Raw genomic sequence first — 19,345 nt, 5'->3', positions numbered from 1 at the left:
TGGTGCAACAACATCTTTGTGGTATCATCATTGGGTAAGTACAGGACCTATTCACCAGCTCATTAATTGTGACATTCCTCCATCTATGAGTCATTGGATGGTTAAGGATATCATTGTTAATGGTGAATGGTTTCTTGATAACATTAAAGATTTGTTGCCCGTTTCTCTAATTTCTGAAATTCTGGCAACTCCTTTTTCCTTATTTTCAAACTGTGATGATTACATGTACTGGACAGCTTCTAAATCTGGTGAATTCACCATCAAATCTGCATATCATTCCCTCACCTCTCCTTCTTATGTTAATTTTTCCTTTTTTAAGTCTTGGAAAGTTGTTTGGAAAATCGCAGTCCCTGCAAAGTATAAGATGTTGCTTTGGAATATTCTGCATACCATTTTGCCTGTAGCTGAAAAGTTGGCTGACATCCTTCCTGTAATCTCTCCAGTTTGTGCTCGTTGTAACCTTTATAATGAGTCACATCTTCACTTATTCAGGGACTGTTTTTCATCTTCCATTCTTTGGAAGGATGTATTTGCAAAAATTCCCCTCCCAAAAGGCTTTAATTTTCATACTTTCTATAGTGTAAACTGGATGAATTGGCTGAAGTATAATCTTGATTTGAATAGCCATTGGAAGATGACTTTTACAATCACTCTTTGGCATATATGGAAGCATAGAAACACTGCTGTTTTTGACCTTAAAATGTTTAATTCCAGAGTAGTGTTTAGCAAATTTATTGTGGACTATCAATGTACTAATCATATTATGCAGGGCAAAGCTATAGCTTCTGGTTTATGATGGGGGTTAGAACGGTCGCTCATTCCACACTCAATCAAACACATTTATTAACAAACACCTTACAAACCAAGCATAATGACAAGTAAGAGTTCGGTCCACAAGGAACGGGATATGGTTGCTAAAGATCTTAACACTTAAGCTAATTCGAAGTCAATGGTGAATTGGGTTTCGTCAAGTAGACAAACAAACTATGGTTCTAAATCAATGGATTAAAGACACTAGGGAATGGGACCCACTCAACCAAGGCAATTAGGCAAACGGGAGTAAGATAGACAAGCAATAGCAAGGACTATATGTAAAATCAACCTCATGCAATAAGAAAACAACTCACACGACTAAACTTAGATTCCTCATTAGTCTAGCAATAGATGATACATAATCAAATTACAATCAGTAATGACATACTCAATTTACACTTCCATGTCAAATTAGGCATATCATGCTAAGTCAAGGGTAGCTAATCCTATCATGAAGAACTAACAAGCAATCTCATATAATCAATTTAATTGCAATACAAACATCAATGTTTCTCCCATATTTGCATAACTAACCCAAAAGGTTGAGCTTCACCCAACCCCTAGCAAAAAGACTACTCACAACTCATATTTATCAACATGCAATCAACAATTAGGGTTCTAACTACTTCAATAATTGGGGGAAAGTGGTTAACGATTGAAATAACTATCATCCAATAACAAATTACCAAGAACTTAAGAAGATTTAAATGACATGCAAAAGCAAATGAAATCAGAAATTAAGTAGAAAAAGGTTGGAGAAATTACTAATTGAAGCTTGAAATTGAATAACAATGGAGGAACTTGTCTTCTACAATGATTGAGATTGAGAATTCCAAACTAATAATTGAAATCTAACTAATGATTTGAGAGTATTTATGTTTCTACAACTACAAACTAAGAGGAAGCTCTGAAAACTTGGATTGCCGTACAATAGAGTCTAAAGGGGTATTTATATAACCCTCAAATAAAAAGGACGGAGAAAACAAGAGTCGGGATTTTCTGCAGGTGCGCACGGACGTGCCAGGGGTGGCACGGACGTGCAGCCAAGGTGGCACGGACGTGCCACCCTAAGCACGGACGTGCAGATTCGGGCAGTAGCTTAGTTTTGGCCAGGCTAACTGCACGGCCGTGCAGTTTATGGCACGGACGTGCTGGCTGAGATGCACGGACGTGCTGAAGCCTTGCACGTCCGTGCCAAATCGGGCAGTAGCTTGGTTTGGCTGGGACTGTCCTGCACGGCCGTGCAGGGCATGGCACGTCCGTGTAGGGTCTTCTAGGCCCTTCTCTTCACATTTTCCTTGATTTTGCTCCATTGTCACGGCTTCTATCCTTGGTTTATCATCCATATGCCTCAAATGATCGTTTTTAGACCTACAATCTCAACAAAAACACTAACAACCCGTGAAGCAAGGGATACACAAAAATTGAATGAAAATAGGATAGAAGTGAACCAAAATGCCAATATATCGAGTAAACAAGGCATCAAAATCACCCTAAAATCATATCAAATAACAAGTTATTAGTTTACCAAGCAGCTCGAGGGTTTTGAAGACTTGGAATCCTCCCCCTCAGGGATGGGTAAAGATCAATACAGATGGAGCTTGGGTTGCTATTAATGTTGCTGCAGGAGGAGGTGTGGTGAGAAAAGATGATGGTACATGGATAATGGGATTCTCAAGCAAGTATAATGCTGTCACAGCCTTTGCTTCTGAACTGCTAGCAGTTAGGGAAGGTCTAGCAATGGTGAAGAGATTGGAAATGAAAGAAGTTGAGTTAGAGGTGGATGTCTTGTCTCTGCAAGTTATGCTTAACTCACCTGGCAAGAACATCAATCATGAATTGGCTTGTGTCATCAAGGATATTGAAGAAATTATCAAATACTTTGATGTCTTTGATATTACTCATGTCAAAAGGAATAACAATGTTGTGGCTCATGAACTTGCTGCCTTTGGCTTGGATATGAGTGTTGGTCACACTCTGCACATGGTCTGCCCAGAGAGAGCAAGGTTGATTTATGAAGAGGAGCAAGCTGCTATTGCTGTTATGCGTACAGCATGAACTTTCTGCTACTTTCAACTTGAAGTACTCTACTTATAATCATAGTATTAGCTTGGTTTATTTCGTTTCTCGGAAGTACAGTTTATTTGGGTTTTGGTATTGGTCCTCTAATTTTGTTTATATTTTGAGGCCATTTACCTTTCTTAGCTTCACTGCCTCTAATTTTGTTAACGGTATGAGGCCTTTTGTTTTTGTTCCTGTTTTAGTAACTAATTATGTTGTAAAACCTCTTAACTAATTAATATATCGTAGTTTATGTGTTAAAAAAAAAGTTTTTTTTTTTTTGAAATCAAATTGGAAGGTTGTTGATTGTGACTAGCTACCCACAATCCCTAACGTGTACGCAAACGGCAGATTCCATTAGGCAAATTGAAATCGAAAAGTTGGCATATAGTACTGTTCTCAATTAGTTCTAGTGTGGCCATGAATTTCATTAGATAGTGATATTATATATTGTCGGTTGGATCCTCCTGGTTTGCTCCATCGTGTATTCGTGTATCTACGCTACATGAATTGGAAGGGCACTGGAACCTAACCACCCAAAATAACAGAACTGATCCCCTAATTCGCATTAACCTAAAGGGTGAACCGAGTGAAACACACACACACACACACAAAGGAAAAAAAAATGTTGATTAGAAGCATCAATTCGAATAACTAGGTTGGAATATTCGATTAGATCGGATTGGAGTGGAGTGGGTACATGTCAAGTTTTTATAAGTTAAAATACAGTATGAATTAAGTTATTTTTTAAAAGATTATATATAATCAGAGTTACAGAATCAAAGAAAACCAAAATAAAAGGGATGATTTAGAGTTAAAGAATAAAATAAAACCATAATTTTAAAAAATGAATGGTTCATATTTGATGATTTTAAAAATATTTTTACATGTTAATATTAATTAGAAATTAATTAATTATTTCTTGGAAAAATTTAATTTAATTTTCTATTTTTTATTTTATTAATAATTAAAACTGAATTTCATAAATTAATTTGAAAAAAAAAATCAAAAATAAAAAATAATTAAGTTTCAAAAGTTTTAATTGAATTCCTAAAATAAGAAAAATTTATTTTAATTAATTTTAGCATTTATAAATAATTCAAAATTCATTTAACCGCAACCGTTTAATTTTAAAAGTCGTGGTAGTCCTTTTTAAAATAACTATTGTACAATTTTTCAAAATAAAAGTGGCTAGTTTTACATGGTATCATACCCATAAGTTCTTTTTTATTTTGAATAAAAATTTTCGTAGAATTTATTGTACAAGAATACATTTATTTTATAATTTTTTTTAAACAAAAAGTATATACTAGTATTTATTAGGGAAAATTGGCCGCAACACTCTGAAGTATGGCTTAGGTGCACTGAGCACCCTAAACTTTGCTTAGTAGCCAAACACCACCAACTATGGTGTAAGGCGCGACGTGTGTCTTAAATGAATAATTCCGGCCACTTATTTCATCGACGGAGGTGAATCCGAGCTTGCCAAGTGGATGAGGATTGCTAACCATTTCTTTAAACTGTTCTAGAGAGTGAAGATTCACCTACTCTGATGAAATAAGTGGCCATAATTTTTTATTTAAGGCATGTATCGCACCTTACACCATAGTTGATGGTGTTTTGGCTACTACTAAAAATTCACAGTGTTCAGTGCACCTAAGACATACTTAGGGTGTGACGGCCAATTTTGCCTATTTATTATTACGAGACTTAATAGTAAAACTTTGTCTCACATGTGCAATTACAACCTTACAGGAAATAATTATTGAATTGAATAATTATACTTACCCCCTTTCTAGTCTAGTGTAAAAAGTGTGTAACATAATCATTCAATTGGATCTTGGGCCAAAACTTTGAGGGGCTTAAGGTTTGAACCTCCAACCTTTTCCTTAAAAATAAATAACAATAGTTATGTCATAACTTTTTAAATGTAACTAGTTATTGGCCCGGGCGATGCCCCGGATCATTACAATTTTATAAGTTAGATAAAAATTAAATTTATAAGGTTAATATTCAACAATCTTTATAATTAAAGGCCTGTTCACTTCAGCTTAATTTCAGTTCAGTTTCAATCAGTTCAGTTCAGCTCATAATTTCCGGCCTTTTCTCCTAAAATATTCAGTTTAGTTCAGTTCAGTCCAGCTCCAAGTTCACTTCAATTCAATTCGATCAGTTCCAATCAATTTAGCTCATTTCAGTAAATGTGAACAGACCCTAAGTGAATGAATATAAAATAATAACTATTTAATTGCATTGATATATATAGGATGTATCAAATTTTTATGTTGTATACAAATAACAAATCAAAATACTCACCTATAAAACTTGTTCCAAGAGGCCAGGGTAAGTGAACCTTTTCCAACGATTATAATTTGTGGCTAATTACTCATTAATTACTCACCCATTCATTATTCAGTTGTAGAATTCCAATTGATTCACAATTGATCATCGATTACAATCTTTACAAATTGCTCCAATTTAAGCAATTCAATAATGATATAATATAATTATTCATTAAGACAAATAATTAAGACCATTATAAATAATGTCGGTTACAAACTTTGAATTGGAAGAAAAAACTTTTTTTTTACTAATAATTGAAAAATCATTAACATGAATTGCTTATGTGGCAAATTTGTATGTTACAAAAAATGATGTGGCGAAATAAAACAAAAAAATTGACACATGGCAGAATGACACTCCTTACCTTGGAGTTTTAATAATAATATAGATATAGATTATTAGACATTATATTACTCAAAAGTCAAAACCAACAACTTAGAAAAATAAGGGGGGGTCAAGCCCTAACCCGCCATAACAAAGGTCCGTCCCTAACTGGACCAAAAAAATCGTGAGGATTAAGGTACGGTAGATTCTTCTCCTTTACCTTAAAAAATATATAAAAATAATAATAAAAAAAAAATATCATTCAATTGAATAATACTCCGTACAAAAGGTAAAGAATTAGTTTGGAAATAAAATTTCAAGATCCAAAAATTGGGCCACCTCCCCATTAGCCCAGTGGCTCCTGGGGATTCATCGTAGCATAGACAGCTGTTTCATAGAATATATCATATTGTCCAGGTTGGTGTAGGGCCAAGCCAAGACACAATCAAATTTTGCACACATTGATTTTGTACAGTACTAGTTTGATCTTATATGAAGTATTATTTTTTTGATTCAATATTTGAAGTATTATTTTTACATAAGTAAATACTAATCAAAATAAAAATAAAAAAATAAAACTTAAAAATTATATTATGAAACTTTGGATCTGTTCACATTTACTGAACTAAGCTGAACTGAACTGAACTGATTGGTACTGAACTGAACTGAACTGAACTGATTGGAGCTGAACTGAACTGAACTGAACTGAATTGAGCTGAAATGAATATTTTATGTGAGAGGGAAATTAAAAGATGAACTGAACTGAAATTAAGTAGATGTGACCAGGCCCTTTATATCAATACTATCTAACAATATATGTTATGATAAAACATTTTGTTATTTTGTTAATACAAAAACTATAGTCAAATTTAATACGTAGTATATGGACAGTGAAAAAAAAAATCCAAGGTATCAATTATTTTGGGACAAGGGGAGTATTAGTGTTTGAGCTAACTCGAGTTTGAACAAGCTAATTCAAACATTTATTCGAGTTTTGTTCACAAACGAGCACATTTGCATTTTGAGTTAAAATTTAAGGGTAAACAAGCTAAAATCGAGCTTGATTTAATAATTAAGCCTTAAATCTATATCTATCTATATCTATACTTATATATTAAAAAGTGTACCTAAAATTGTTTATGTGCCATGTCATTCTTCTCTCATAGCATTGTGACACATCATCACTTAATGACACGTCATTACCAATTAACAATTTTGACGAGTTTCGAACACTAGACCTCATGGAAACCAGAACTACTTCCTTACCATCTTAGCTAATAACAATTGATGTCATCTATACATATAAATATAACTATAAATAACATGCATCAATTAAAAAGGAAATACGAGATAAACAGTTTGAAAAAAAAAAGTAATAAGAGGAATAAAATCAACATTTCACAAACAATAGAGTGTTAAAAATTATCTTTCTACACTCTTTATCAATTAGTAACATTATTTTTAACATTTATGCATAACATACATAATCGATGATAAAATATTTCATTTTGTCAAAAAAGATGATAACATATTTCATAAAGAAACAATTTAATTAAAGTGGTAACCCGGTGCAACGCCCGGGCAACACAATAATTACCTTTTAAAAAAAAATTTGACTTTATATGTATCCTTGTAATTTTATTTAAGATTATGTCAATCTTATATATATGTGTGTAATAATGATAATGTGTTATGTCTATAATTTTGTATGATGAAATAATTTGCAATTTTTACCAAGAAGTATGAGAAAAAGATACGAAGTACACAGTGTACAAAAAAATTACAACACTCAGGAGTTTTTTAAAAACTATATCCGTTAAATTTTAGTTGCAACAAAGGAGTATTATTTTTTGTATGACGCAATAAAGGAGTATTATTTGTGAGACATAAAAAAAACAAAAAAAAAACAAAAAAAAAAAAAAACAAAACAAAACAAAAAAAAACAAAAAAAAAAAACAAAAACAAAAACAAAAACTTTGTTACAACTAAGGGCCTGTTCACATTTATCAAATTGAACTGATTTGAGCTAAACTGAAATTAAATGAAATGAATAGAGTTGAAATGAATATTTTATAAGAGAATGAAATTAGGAATTGGACTGAACTGAACTGAAATTAAGCTGAAGCGAACAGTTTTTTTTTTTTTTGAAACATGTTACAACTAAAAATTAACGGAGGTAGTATTCGACTTTCAACTAGATTATAACGGATATAAACAATCTTATAAACAAACCTAAACGAGATGAACATGAACATTATCAAATCGAACATAATATTGTTAGAGCTTTCCTTGTTTATTTAACAAACTTAACATTTTGTTCAAGGTTGTTTATAAACTTGACAAAAAATTTGACCATCAATAGTTCCTGAGCGTTCGGCTCACTTACATTAGAGAGGTGATCATTAATGGCTCGACCCACTAGCCTAATCAGGCTTGGCTACAAACGTATTTTTAGTTCAAAATCCAAACCCAGCTCGAAAAAAGTCCACTTTGACCCAATAAAACCGATTTACAGGCTTGGACTAAAAAATTGATGCATAGGCATGGTCCTACGGTCCTACCCGACAGATTTTTTATCACCTCTAATTTACAAGTTACAACCCTACAAATGAAGTCCATTTCAACCGTAATCTCCCATTCCAGTTGATTCTTAAATTATGAAATTACTTTAATACGCCGGAAAACAATCACTATCTCATTCACTACAAATACCCAACTTAAAACAGCATTTGCGTTATCATTTCCCTTTCTAAGTCTCTATAAGAGTTGCCTTTAAAAGTAATGTTCCGCTATATTAGTGGTGTACTGTTAGTGGTACTCCTGCATTCGAGCTCGATCGTTCACAGCCGTCTGATTTAGGATGATCTTATTCGGCTGCCGTTCGATCATTCTTCGATAGTTGATCATGTTTATGGTCGTAAAAATGATGTTTGATGATTATGTTGGGACTAGATGGGCTGTTCTCATTGCCGGGTCTAATGGATACTGCCGTCCTGGAATTACAAGCATCAGGTAACTTTTGTCGAAACTTAATTTATTTTGTCTAAACTTATTAGCCATTATTTATTGGAAGTATTTTGCGAGTATTATTTAGAATAATAATGATTGACCCTAATAATTGCAACCTATTATAATTGTAGATTGGACTTGAATATGCTTATAATATTTGAACTTTTATTAACCTAATACTCGAAGTAAATTATTTCATATTATTTTGGGCTAATGACATGCTTTGGAGAATGCGACAAAAGATCCATTATTCTAAAGTACCGAGTACATTTGATAAATAAGTTTTGGGGCACACGCAACATGTGGACGATGCTTGAGATTTTAAAGTAAATTATAAGCTTTTAAAATAATTTTTTAGTAAACATAAAAGCATGATGGCTTATATATGACGTGGTACATATATAATTACAATAAATAAATATGAATTACGAAGTACAATTACACTGGTTAAAAATAATTGGTGGTTTATATGACGTGGTTAATATTTATTTTATTTTTTGAGAAACCAAGAGTAAAATCAAACATGCTCGTAAATAATAAAAATAATAAAAATAAAAAAAAAAGAAAAAAAAAAGAAAAGAAAAAAAAAAGCATGATGTATTCTCTCAAATAAAAAAATTTAAAATGAATTGTGTAAATGTGAGAAAGGGATAATGGAAAAGTAGGTGAGGTTGTAAACATAAAAGCATGGAGTTTTTTATGAGGGCATTTTCGTCAAGTGAAATTTCCAACCATGAAAAGGGTGTTTACTATAAAGTGTAACATAAATAGATTTTCAATTATTCATCAATTAAGTTTAAAGTGTAAAAAAAAAAAAATAATAAAAATAAAAATAAATAAATAAAAATAAATATTTTTGTGTGATTTTGCCATTTTGATTTGGAGAAATTTGGCTTCAATAGCACCAACAATAAATTGGGTGTAGAGAATATCACAACCTTTATCGAGTGCATTTCACATCACAAAGTGTCACTATAACACCAAACTTAATAGTTTTTAATGTTGAGTGCACCTAATTAAGGTTGTGATATTCTCTGCACCAACTTATAGTTGGTGCTGTTAATTAAAGCCAATTTTGCCTTTTGAATTTAGTGGAGTTTTGGTCTCCTAGGAGTCATGATTTCTATAATTTTTTTGGAATTTAGGCTCTCTTGACTCTTTTTCATCAATGAATAACAGAATATATGAACCTCAATCTTACAAGGTTGAGGACTTTGCTTGTGATTTTCATTTTTACTGATCATCCAAATTGTTGTTTATGCTTGTTCGTGTTTTGTTTGCCGTTACACGCTGTATGTAGTTCATTACTTCTACACAAAAATCTTATTGATTTGCTATTTTCATTGATTTTACTTATGACTTACATTAGGAGCTAAAATTTTTGAGGTAGGCTTTAGGACAAACTTGAAGCTTTTATACATTCCATATTAGGTATCTGTAAAAAGGTATTTTCTGTAAAAGGGATCGTGAATTGGGTTAATGTCTTAGGGCATGTTCTCTTCAATTTAGTTCAGTTAAGTTTAAATTCAATTCAATTCCTAATTCCCTTCTCTCATAAATAATTCATTTCAGCTCTATTCAGTTCAATTCACTTTAGCTCCAATTAGTTCTGTTCAGTTAAGTAAATCAGAACAGGCCCCTTACATGTGTCGTTGAGGATATGAAAGTAATTTTGATTAGACTTTTTGGAAGTTTTTATTGGACAATTGGAGTACAATACTTATAGAGTATGAGTATCAAACTATCAATGGAAAATCTACTAGTAATACTTTTGTACTTGAAAAAACTTGGTGTATTCTATCCAATTTTGGAGCGCTTGAAAAAGACTATTGTGAATAACTGAGACATCAAAGAAAAATTAAATGTTACACTTAGGAACGGCAACGAATCGAATTTGGGTCGGATGAGGCTAAATCCAAATCTGATCCGTTTAATATTTGAATCGTGGATTTGGGTCCGAATCTGGATCTGAATCCGATTGACCATAGTCTGAGTTCAATTCAGATTGACCCGAGTCCGAGTTCAAATCCGACTAACATTTTAGCAGTTATATACAAGTACGTAGCGTTATTTTTTTTTTCAATTTTTTGTATTGTGTAGTCCATAAATTAATTCAATATTGGACTACATAAAATTCCATAAGTAGTGCATGTGAAAAAGAGAATTATCATCCGCTAAAGATTCTTGCAATAACAAAAGAGTAATGCTCAACTTGGAACTTTGTAAAACTACAGTATGCTAGCCTTAGTTTCTTCAATGCTCCTAGGGGTGTCCGTTCGGTTTTCGGTTTGGATTTAGTCCGAATCCGATCCAATCCGAAATATAATTCGGTTTTCAATTTTTCAATCCGATCCGATCCAAATTTCTCTCTTGATCCAATCCGATCCAATCCGAATTAAAATTCGGTTATTTGGATCCGATCCGAAAATCCGAATTATAATACATTATTTTTTAGCGTCTAATACGATCATAAAAATAAAGTTTTAATATAAATATAAGTCTTCAAAATCATGATTAAAATAAATATTTCAACATCAAGCCATTAATTAATTAATACAAAGTCTCCCTAATTTATTTTATGTAGAAGTAACTATTTAACCTAAACTTCAAAAAACATATTTACACAAGCTTAATTTTGCAATTCGGTTTTCGGTTTGGATTGGATCCAAATGGGTCAATCCGATCCAATCCGAAAATCCGAATTTTCAAAAAATCTCAATCCGATCCGATCCGATTTAAAGTTTGGATCCGATCCGAATTGATAATTCCGTTTGGATTGGATTGGATTTCGGTTTTTATCCGAATTGTGGACACCCCTAAATGCTCCTATAGTTTGCTCAACCCTTTCTTTAATTTATATCTAATGGCAATCAGCTTGATCTTACATTCGTATCGATCTCTTGTACAGTCCGATGTTTGTCATGCTTATCAAGTGCTGAAGAAAGGAGGTTTAAAGGATGAAAATATCATTGTGTTCATGTTCGACGACATTGCTTATGACATAGCTAGAACACCCATAACCTGGCCTGGGATTGTCATAAACTCATAATAGCTAGTATGGACATGGTGTCTTTGCAGGAGTACCAAATTAAAGGGGGGAGCCCCAGTTTCTCTTTTTGAGAAACATTTACGTTTCTCTAGTGGCAAACTCATAATAAAATGGCATAGGGAAGTGTGAAAAATTGCTTTTATAAACTGATTAATTGCTGAGTTTGTGTTTCACGCGTTCCACGCAAGCTGATCACGTGGGACATGGAAGACGGCGTTAGTTGTGGAAGTTAACGACCCTCTTTGACAAATGTCCAATTTAGTATTAATTTCTTCTTTAATTCTGAAGTTACTTCCAAGGTAAATAAAGCAGTAACAAAGTAACTCCAGAAGTTACCACGAAGTATAATTATCAAAACCATTTTACATCATTTTATTGATGAGTGTTATAGATCTGAGCTTCAGTCTTATAATTTCATCGGAGGAAAGTGATGTGTAGGTTTTGTCGGCGCGTGTAATACTGGTCCAGATCTGAGCTGCTGTTGCTTGCAGATCCACCGAGCAGGAGTTGTGGGCTTGTTTATAGATGTAAAGCTGGTGAACCGCGACAATGGAAGGTTAGTTTCGCTAAGATCTTGATATTTGAGGATGCAATGTAATCATTAATTGTTATGCTTTTACGAAGTATTGCTGAATTTGTTGATGGTATAGTGACACATTAGTTATCTAAATACCAGTTTATAGTTTGTGGTTATTTAATTATATGTTTGTATTTGAGGTTTGGAATTCTGTTGGTACAGGGGTTTCATTAGATATTTGATAATCAGTCTGGGTATAGTACTCGTATGATTTGTTGATTAAAAGGAGGTTGAAATTACTAAGATAGAAGATAGAAAGTAATTCACAAATTTGATTAATCATTATTCTTCTCTAGCAGTTGACAGAAGCCTAAGGGGCAAAAAATTAAACTTATTAAAGCAAAATAAAAATTATATATATATATATATATATATATATATATATATATATATATATATATATATATATATATATATATATATATATATATATATATATATATATATATATATATATATATATATATATATATATATATATATATACAAAGGAGTTAGTATGGAGCAAAAACTTGTTGGTTGAGTAGTCGTTGTTGTCTGTCACAGTTGAGCATGCTTCTGTGATGCAATATTTATAAGTAATAATGCGATTTTGATTGTGTTTTCTGTGTAGAGAATTGGGATTTGTGTTAGTTAGTAAACTGAGGATACTGTGAATGTGAATTATATTATGATTATGATTATTATGATTATTATTACCAGGTAAATGTGGAGTGGAAACTGATATCCACTCAACTGAAAGGTGTATTGATGTGGTGATTAATGATGTGGGTAGTGGAGTGAAATTCAAGGGTATGGAGCGGGATGGGCATAGTGAAGGAGATGGGGATTTGGAAGGAGTTTTGGATATGGAAGGAGAGGGGGATTTGGATGGTGACTGGGATTTGGAAGAAGGGGACAATGAAGGAAATGGGTTGGAGGAAATCTTTATTGAGGATAGTCTAGTTAACAGTGCAGGGGGTTTAACATTCGGAGATGTCATTGAGATGGGCACTGATGTGAATGGTGTTCATCAGACAGAGGTTGGGCAGAGTTCAGACAGTGCTCGATATTTAACTCCTATGAAAACAATACAGACCACTGAAACTGTTGTCGCAAGCAATCAAATAACAGTGGTCACTGTTATTGAGCCTCCTAGGGTAGGCATGGTTTTCAAAACTTGGCAAGATGTTGAAATGTATTACAAGGATTACGCTGAGCAACAGGGTTTGGAGTTTCAAGGGTTCAAGGTGTAAATTCAAAGAAAGACAGGACAAAGAGAATTGCTAGCATATGGAGGTGTGAGTGTTGGGGAAGACCTGACATGAGGGCAGTCAGGGAAGCCAAGAAGCGAGCGAAAGAAATGGAAATTGCTGGACCAGGGGCAGCTATTGTTCCTGATGTATGTGAGGATGATGAGACTTTGAAAGGAAAGAGGACTTTCAAAAAATGTCTATGCAAAGCAAAAATATATGCCAGCCTTAATGAGGAAGGTGATTGGGAGCTGAAGACGGTCGAGTTAGAACACTCGGGTCATAATCCAACCCCAAGTAAGTCGAAGTTGGTGAAGGAATATCGCATGAAGCAAATGACCTCTAATGTTAAGAGGAAGTTGTTGAAGTATTTTGATCAGGAAGTTTCTGTGTCTCAGTTTCATGGGTGTATGGTTCAGATGTGAATGGAATTGATAATTTGGCATTAACTGTGAAAGATTTACAGCATGAGGTATATAAGGCTAAGCGGTTGAATATGGTAGGTGGGGATGCTGTGGCCATGATGGACTACTTTCAGAAAATGCAAAGTGGGAATTAGAATTTCTATTTTGCGCAAAGGTTGGATGATCATGGGCGGCTCAAGGATGTCTTGTGGGTGGACGCAAGAAGTCGGGCGGCATATGAGGACTTTGGTGACGTCGTTTGTTTTGATGCTACTTATCTAACAAACGAGTATGAGCTGCCGTTTGTGAATTTCATTGGTGCTAACCATCATGGGCAGTCCTTGCTTCTTGGATGTGCATTAGTGTCGCATGAAGATTGTGACACGTTTTCTTGGATTTTTCAGCAGTGGCTAGCATGTATGAATGGTCGAGCTCCAACAGCTATACTTACAGACCAGGCAGCTGCAATGAGACGGCCACTACGGGAAACCATGCCAAATACACGCCATCGTTGGTGTATTTGGCATATTCTTGGGAAGATTCCTGAGAAACTGGGCAAGTATGCTAGGTTAGTGTTTCTTCTTTGATCATAGTCATTTACTTCGTATATCCTAGCTACTACTCCCATAATGTCTCATTTTGTGATGTTGTGGTAACAATTTATCCTAGCTAAATATTTGTATAGAACTGTATTTTTGTGTTTTTCAAATCTATTCATGTAATTCTGTGTGCTTTTGGTAGTGTGTCTTAATTGTTCATATTCCTGTCATTGTTGTATTGTAATTTTCACTCCTCGTGTGTATGAATTTGTGATTGTTGTGATTAAAACTTTCTGAACTGATTAATTGGTTTTTTTTTTTTATTTTTGATTTTTTTGTAGTTTTCATGTCAATTCCTAGTGCCTGTTTGTTGTGTTTCACAGTATGTATGTATGTGCTCATAGGTATAATGACTTCAAAAACCCATTGAAGGCGCTGGTGTATGAAAGCTTTACTCCCGAAGAGTTCCATAGTAGGTGGGCAGAATTTATTGTGGAGTATGACCTTGAGGATGACCCGTGGCTGCAAAGCCTTCACAAGGAGAGCCACATGTGGGTACCGGCCTACATGAAAGAGTTTTTTTGGGCAGGAATGAAGACCACCCAGCGGGTTGAGAGCATAAACAGGTTTTTTGACGGGTTTGTGAATAGGCACACCAAATTGCATGAGTTCCCACGTAAATATAGCATGGCGTTGGCAAAGCGTGTCCGTGATGAGATTAATGCTGATAGCCGTTGTTCTAAGTATGTTAGGAGGTTGGTCAGTGGTTTTAAGGTGGAGAAGTTTTTCCAGAAAATTTACACTGACAGGAAATTCCTCGAACTGCAGACTGAATGTGCAAGGATGTCCTACTGTTATGTTAGAAAGGAAACTGTAAAATCTGACCAGGTCATTGAATATGTGGTTGAGGATAGGATTTGGATTGTGCCTCCTGGTAAGAGCAAAGAAGTTATAACTGATGGTCGGAGATCTTACAGCGTCAAATTTTTTTGTGACTCGAAGGAGGTCATATGTGATTGCAGGAAATTTGAAACACATGGCATCCTCTGCAAACATTGTATCAGAATTTTAGATCAGAATTTTGTTTTTGATCTCCCCAAAAAGTACATATTGGATCGATGGCGGAAGGACATCCCCCGTAAACACACCCGTGTGAAGGTGCCTTACTACGATCCTAACGATGATGCTGTAGGGATGAGATTTAACAAGATCATGACCTATTTTGAGCCGATTTGTGACGCGGCTGCATTGGTGGGTGATCAAGTCGTTGATTTGGTCATGAACTGCTTATGTACACTCAGATCGGAAGTTGATGAGGCCTCCCGAAAGATACGAGATGAAGCAAAGCCCATCAGCTTTGCCGCTACTGACCATACAACATCACCAGGTCAAGCTGGAACCACATCGTCAGTTAGGATGCCTGATGCGCCCCAATACACTGATTCGGAAGGCAATCTAGTTGACGATCCAGCAGGTGTGCCTGTAACTGCTGTTAAGGACCCAGTCATAAAGAAGAAGCGGCCTGGGAGACCAAAAGAGTCTAGGCACAAATCATTGGCGGAGCTAGGGTACAAAGTCCCCAAATCTAAAGCGAACAAGGCAAAGGTATTCTTATATTGCACGTGCCTATTTACCTTTGTTTCACTAATTTGTTGTTCTTTGATTTGTCATTTGGGTGCAGGATGTTTCCTCTGGCGCTCATCTATCTCCCCCTGATGATCCCCCTGCTCAAATCAAGCGTAAGGGTCAGACCTTGAACAAGGTATATCCCATTATTTGTGATCACATGTTTCTTGTTTTGAGTTTTCACTAATCATGCCGGATATGTATAACCCCTGTTTTTATTTTTTTGGGGTTTTTATTTTTCCCAAAAGCCCGGGAATAACAAGAAACAAAATAACGCCAACGGTTCTCAGGCCATCACAAGATCTAAGGCTGGTGCCAAGGGAAAGGCCAACACCAAAAACAAGAACAAGGGTATCACCACCCCTGCAGCACTGAAGCCTAAGGCCAAGACAAACAAGGACACCGGTAGCACCACCCCTTCAGCACTAAAGCCTAAGTCCAACACCAAATCGAAGGTCAAAGTCCCGAACAATTCCGCACTAAGGACAAAAGTCAATACCAAAAACACAGACGGGGTATGTGTTCAAGCCCAGTGTTTAATTTTTTTGGTATAAGGTGCAGCAGTCATGTGATTAACTCCTGTATTTGAAATGATGTTTTTTTATACAGGTTGCCCCAGCCACTCAGTCGGCCGGTAAGCGGAAACGTAAACGGAACGCCTTGCTTGATAGCGGTGATTGGGTATCTGACTTGTCTGCCTCATTCTAGTGCTGCAGCCACATACCACTTTTGGTCGTAGCATCATCTGGAGTCATACTGCATTGAAATTCGACGCTATGTTAGAAGAGACTCCAGGATCAAAGTTATGTCGTTCATGATGCTTCATTGGCTTTATGTTTTTGTGTTTTCTGTGGTCTAAGCTACTTTGTGGGTCATGTGTTCTTCGTATTTTGCTGAAACTGACTGTCTTCCTGTCATCCTGTGGCCTCCCTATTTTGCTGAAACTGACTGTCTTGTGTGTTTTGAGGCCTTTTGGACTAATTGATCTAATGCACCTATGTGTTTTGAGGCCTTTTGGACTAATTGATCTAATGCTCCTATTACTGCTTTTTTTTCCGCAAAATGGATAGATATTATATTACATCATAAAGGCGTGTGGTATTATCTCTCTTTACATTAGCATATAAGAGAGATACTCAAGCTTAAAATAAAAGAGCTACATAACGTTCGATTTGGACATAAACAAAAGGATCGTGCACTTATTATTGCTTGCTATGAAGCCATTTGTTTATATATGGATCCCGAAATTCCTTTTTTTTTTTTTTTTGAAAAGATATATGGATCTCGAAATTCTGAAAGGCTTCAGTCTTCTGTTCTACTGGGCTGGCCCAATGTGTGATGGATTTTCTGAAAATTATTGAGAACAAATGTAAAGTATTTTCCCGGAGTTAGTATATCATATATTACTTATGTAGTTTAGGGCCGGCCCAATTCTTTCACTTCCGCCCAAATACAGTTACAGCCTTTTTATTTTGAATTTATATTATTTCCAACTTATAATGCACTATATACTAACTTTTAATCTAAAATTCATTGTTTAGTTCTCCCTAATGTAATGTTCTTTTATGCATTATATACTAACTTTTAATTTTTATTTCATTGTTCGTTCTCTATAATGCTGCTTAATGTGTGGTGGAGGCGTATTTTTATTTTTTGTTTAGTACATGTTGCATTGTCTATTTTTGGTTAATCTATGATGCTTTCTTTACTTATACCATTAGTACACAAGCTATTTCATAAACATAAACCAGCACACTTCATTGCTTAATACTTATATTACACAACTACAACTACCACCTAATCATTGCCTGAAGCAATGCTTACTACACCTTAATTAGATACAGACTTCCCTCTTAGGCTACAATAAATCCTACAAAAGGCAGCAGCAGTACAATTAGCCAAAGGGATGAAACTTACTTTTTACATGCTTAGAGACCAAAAACCATCAACCTTGTCACCGAATTTACGAAACAATCAAGCTTATAATGACTATGACAAGGACAAAATCAAACTTCTAACTGGCTGGACTAACAGTTGGTGAGAACGAAGACCTCGTCATCGTTCTTCACTCTTGCAGTGCGCACGCTGTGGTATGGGCTGAGTAACTTGTTCTCATGCATCATGACTATGTCATTTGGATCCACACCCATCTCCTCACCCCACATTTGAAATAGCTTCCTGAAATGACAGTTAACTCGAACATGGAACATCATCCTCACTGGACGGGTTCGAACATCCCTAATCCATAACTGCTTTATCCTTGCATCCATGTTGAAATCTGGATTCTGGGGCATATATTGGGTTAATTTAATGAGTTAGATCTCCATGAGCTATTATTATTGAATGGACGAAATGAAAATGAAATTAAAAAATATTACCTCAGGGCGAACAAACAGTACATCACCGTCGCGAACACCAACCCTCGCAGGTGTGTCTGTGATCAGAACCACGCCGTTCACATTCCTGAGTGTGAAGTCGCTAGGGAGACGGTCCACTTTCTCAGCGTAGTCGTAGTAAACCCTTTGGAAAGTTTGACTGACCCTCATGCGGTATTCAATCCCGGGATCAGTTGCTTTCATGCACTTTACTGTGACAGTAATACTCTGCCCAACCCCACCTGCTGGTGGCTGGTTCAGAACCACCGGTGGGCCCACCTGTGCACTACCCTCGCCAACAACTACTGGGTCTCCAGCAGGAAGTATGACATTAGCTGGACCTGGATCGGCCACTGCACTAGGTGCAGCAGCATGCTCAGCTTCTCCGTTCTCATGGTGCTGTGCTCCAGCGTTTCCATGAGCGACAACGACCGCATCAGGGACATCATTACTACCATATGCCACCCCATCCGCCACAGTAGGTGGTGCATCATGGTTTCCAGAGCCAGGAAGTGACTCCCCTGGCTTGGCATTCCAAGCAGCTCGCTCCCTAGCAAGGCGCTTCTGCCTTAGCCGGGCAACTGTGTTACCAGCCAAGGCCATTTCCAAAAGCGAGGTCCGTGGCCTCATCCGCTTCTTCCGGCGACGAGGATGTGTCGCAGTTGAGGTGTTACTCTCGGTGGGGGATGTGGAGTCACCCTCATATTCGCTACTCTCCTGGGAAAGGGATAATGGATTCATCATATTTTTTTTTTTTTTGCTTTGTTTGATTGAGAGGGTAAAGGTTTCTGCGTAGTATGTTGAAGTGGAGTTACTCCATGTGTTTATATAGAGGTGATTGGATATTGCAAAGCAAACATTGTGTGTGTGATATTTGTACTCGTGTATAACATTTTGTTATAAGTGTGGAATTCGTTAGTATCGTAAAATATAAAACGTGTACAAAAGTGAAATTATTTTGCATCTATTAAAAAGCACAATTTTTTTTTATTA

General features: G+C 35.5%; 2 protein-coding genes across 2 annotated transcripts; both read left to right on the top strand.

The window, feature by feature from the left end:
* Window positions 1-13,479: 13,479 nt before the first annotated feature.
* On the top strand, window positions 13,480-15,423 carry LOC145593946 (protein FAR-RED IMPAIRED RESPONSE 1-like). Its single transcript, XM_081650303.1, has 5 exons — window positions 13,480-13,705; window positions 13,807-13,897; window positions 13,988-14,380; window positions 14,756-15,285; window positions 15,374-15,423. Exons 1-5 carry the CDS (start codon window positions 13,480-13,482, stop codon window positions 15,421-15,423), a joined length of 1,290 nt encoding a protein of 429 aa, XP_081506429.1.
* Window positions 15,424-15,623: 200 nt separating this feature from the next.
* Window positions 15,624-17,106, top strand: LOC145593484 (uncharacterized). Its single transcript, XM_081649730.1, has 4 exons — window positions 15,624-15,956; window positions 16,033-16,113; window positions 16,226-16,492; window positions 16,587-17,106. The coding sequence occupies exons 1-4, from the start codon at window positions 15,630-15,632 to the stop codon at window positions 16,683-16,685; spliced, it is 774 nt and encodes a 257-aa protein (XP_081505856.1). The 5' UTR covers window positions 15,624-15,629; the 3' UTR covers window positions 16,686-17,106.
* Window positions 17,107-19,345: the final 2,239 nt, after the last annotated feature.

This window comes from Chenopodium album, chromosome 19, assembly GCF_948465745.1.
Source record: "Chenopodium album chromosome 19, dcCheAlbu1.1, whole genome shotgun sequence".
Classification (NCBI taxonomy): Eukaryota; Viridiplantae; Streptophyta; class Magnoliopsida; order Caryophyllales; family Amaranthaceae; genus Chenopodium; species Chenopodium album.
This window is presented reverse-complemented; position numbering and strand designations above follow the sequence as displayed.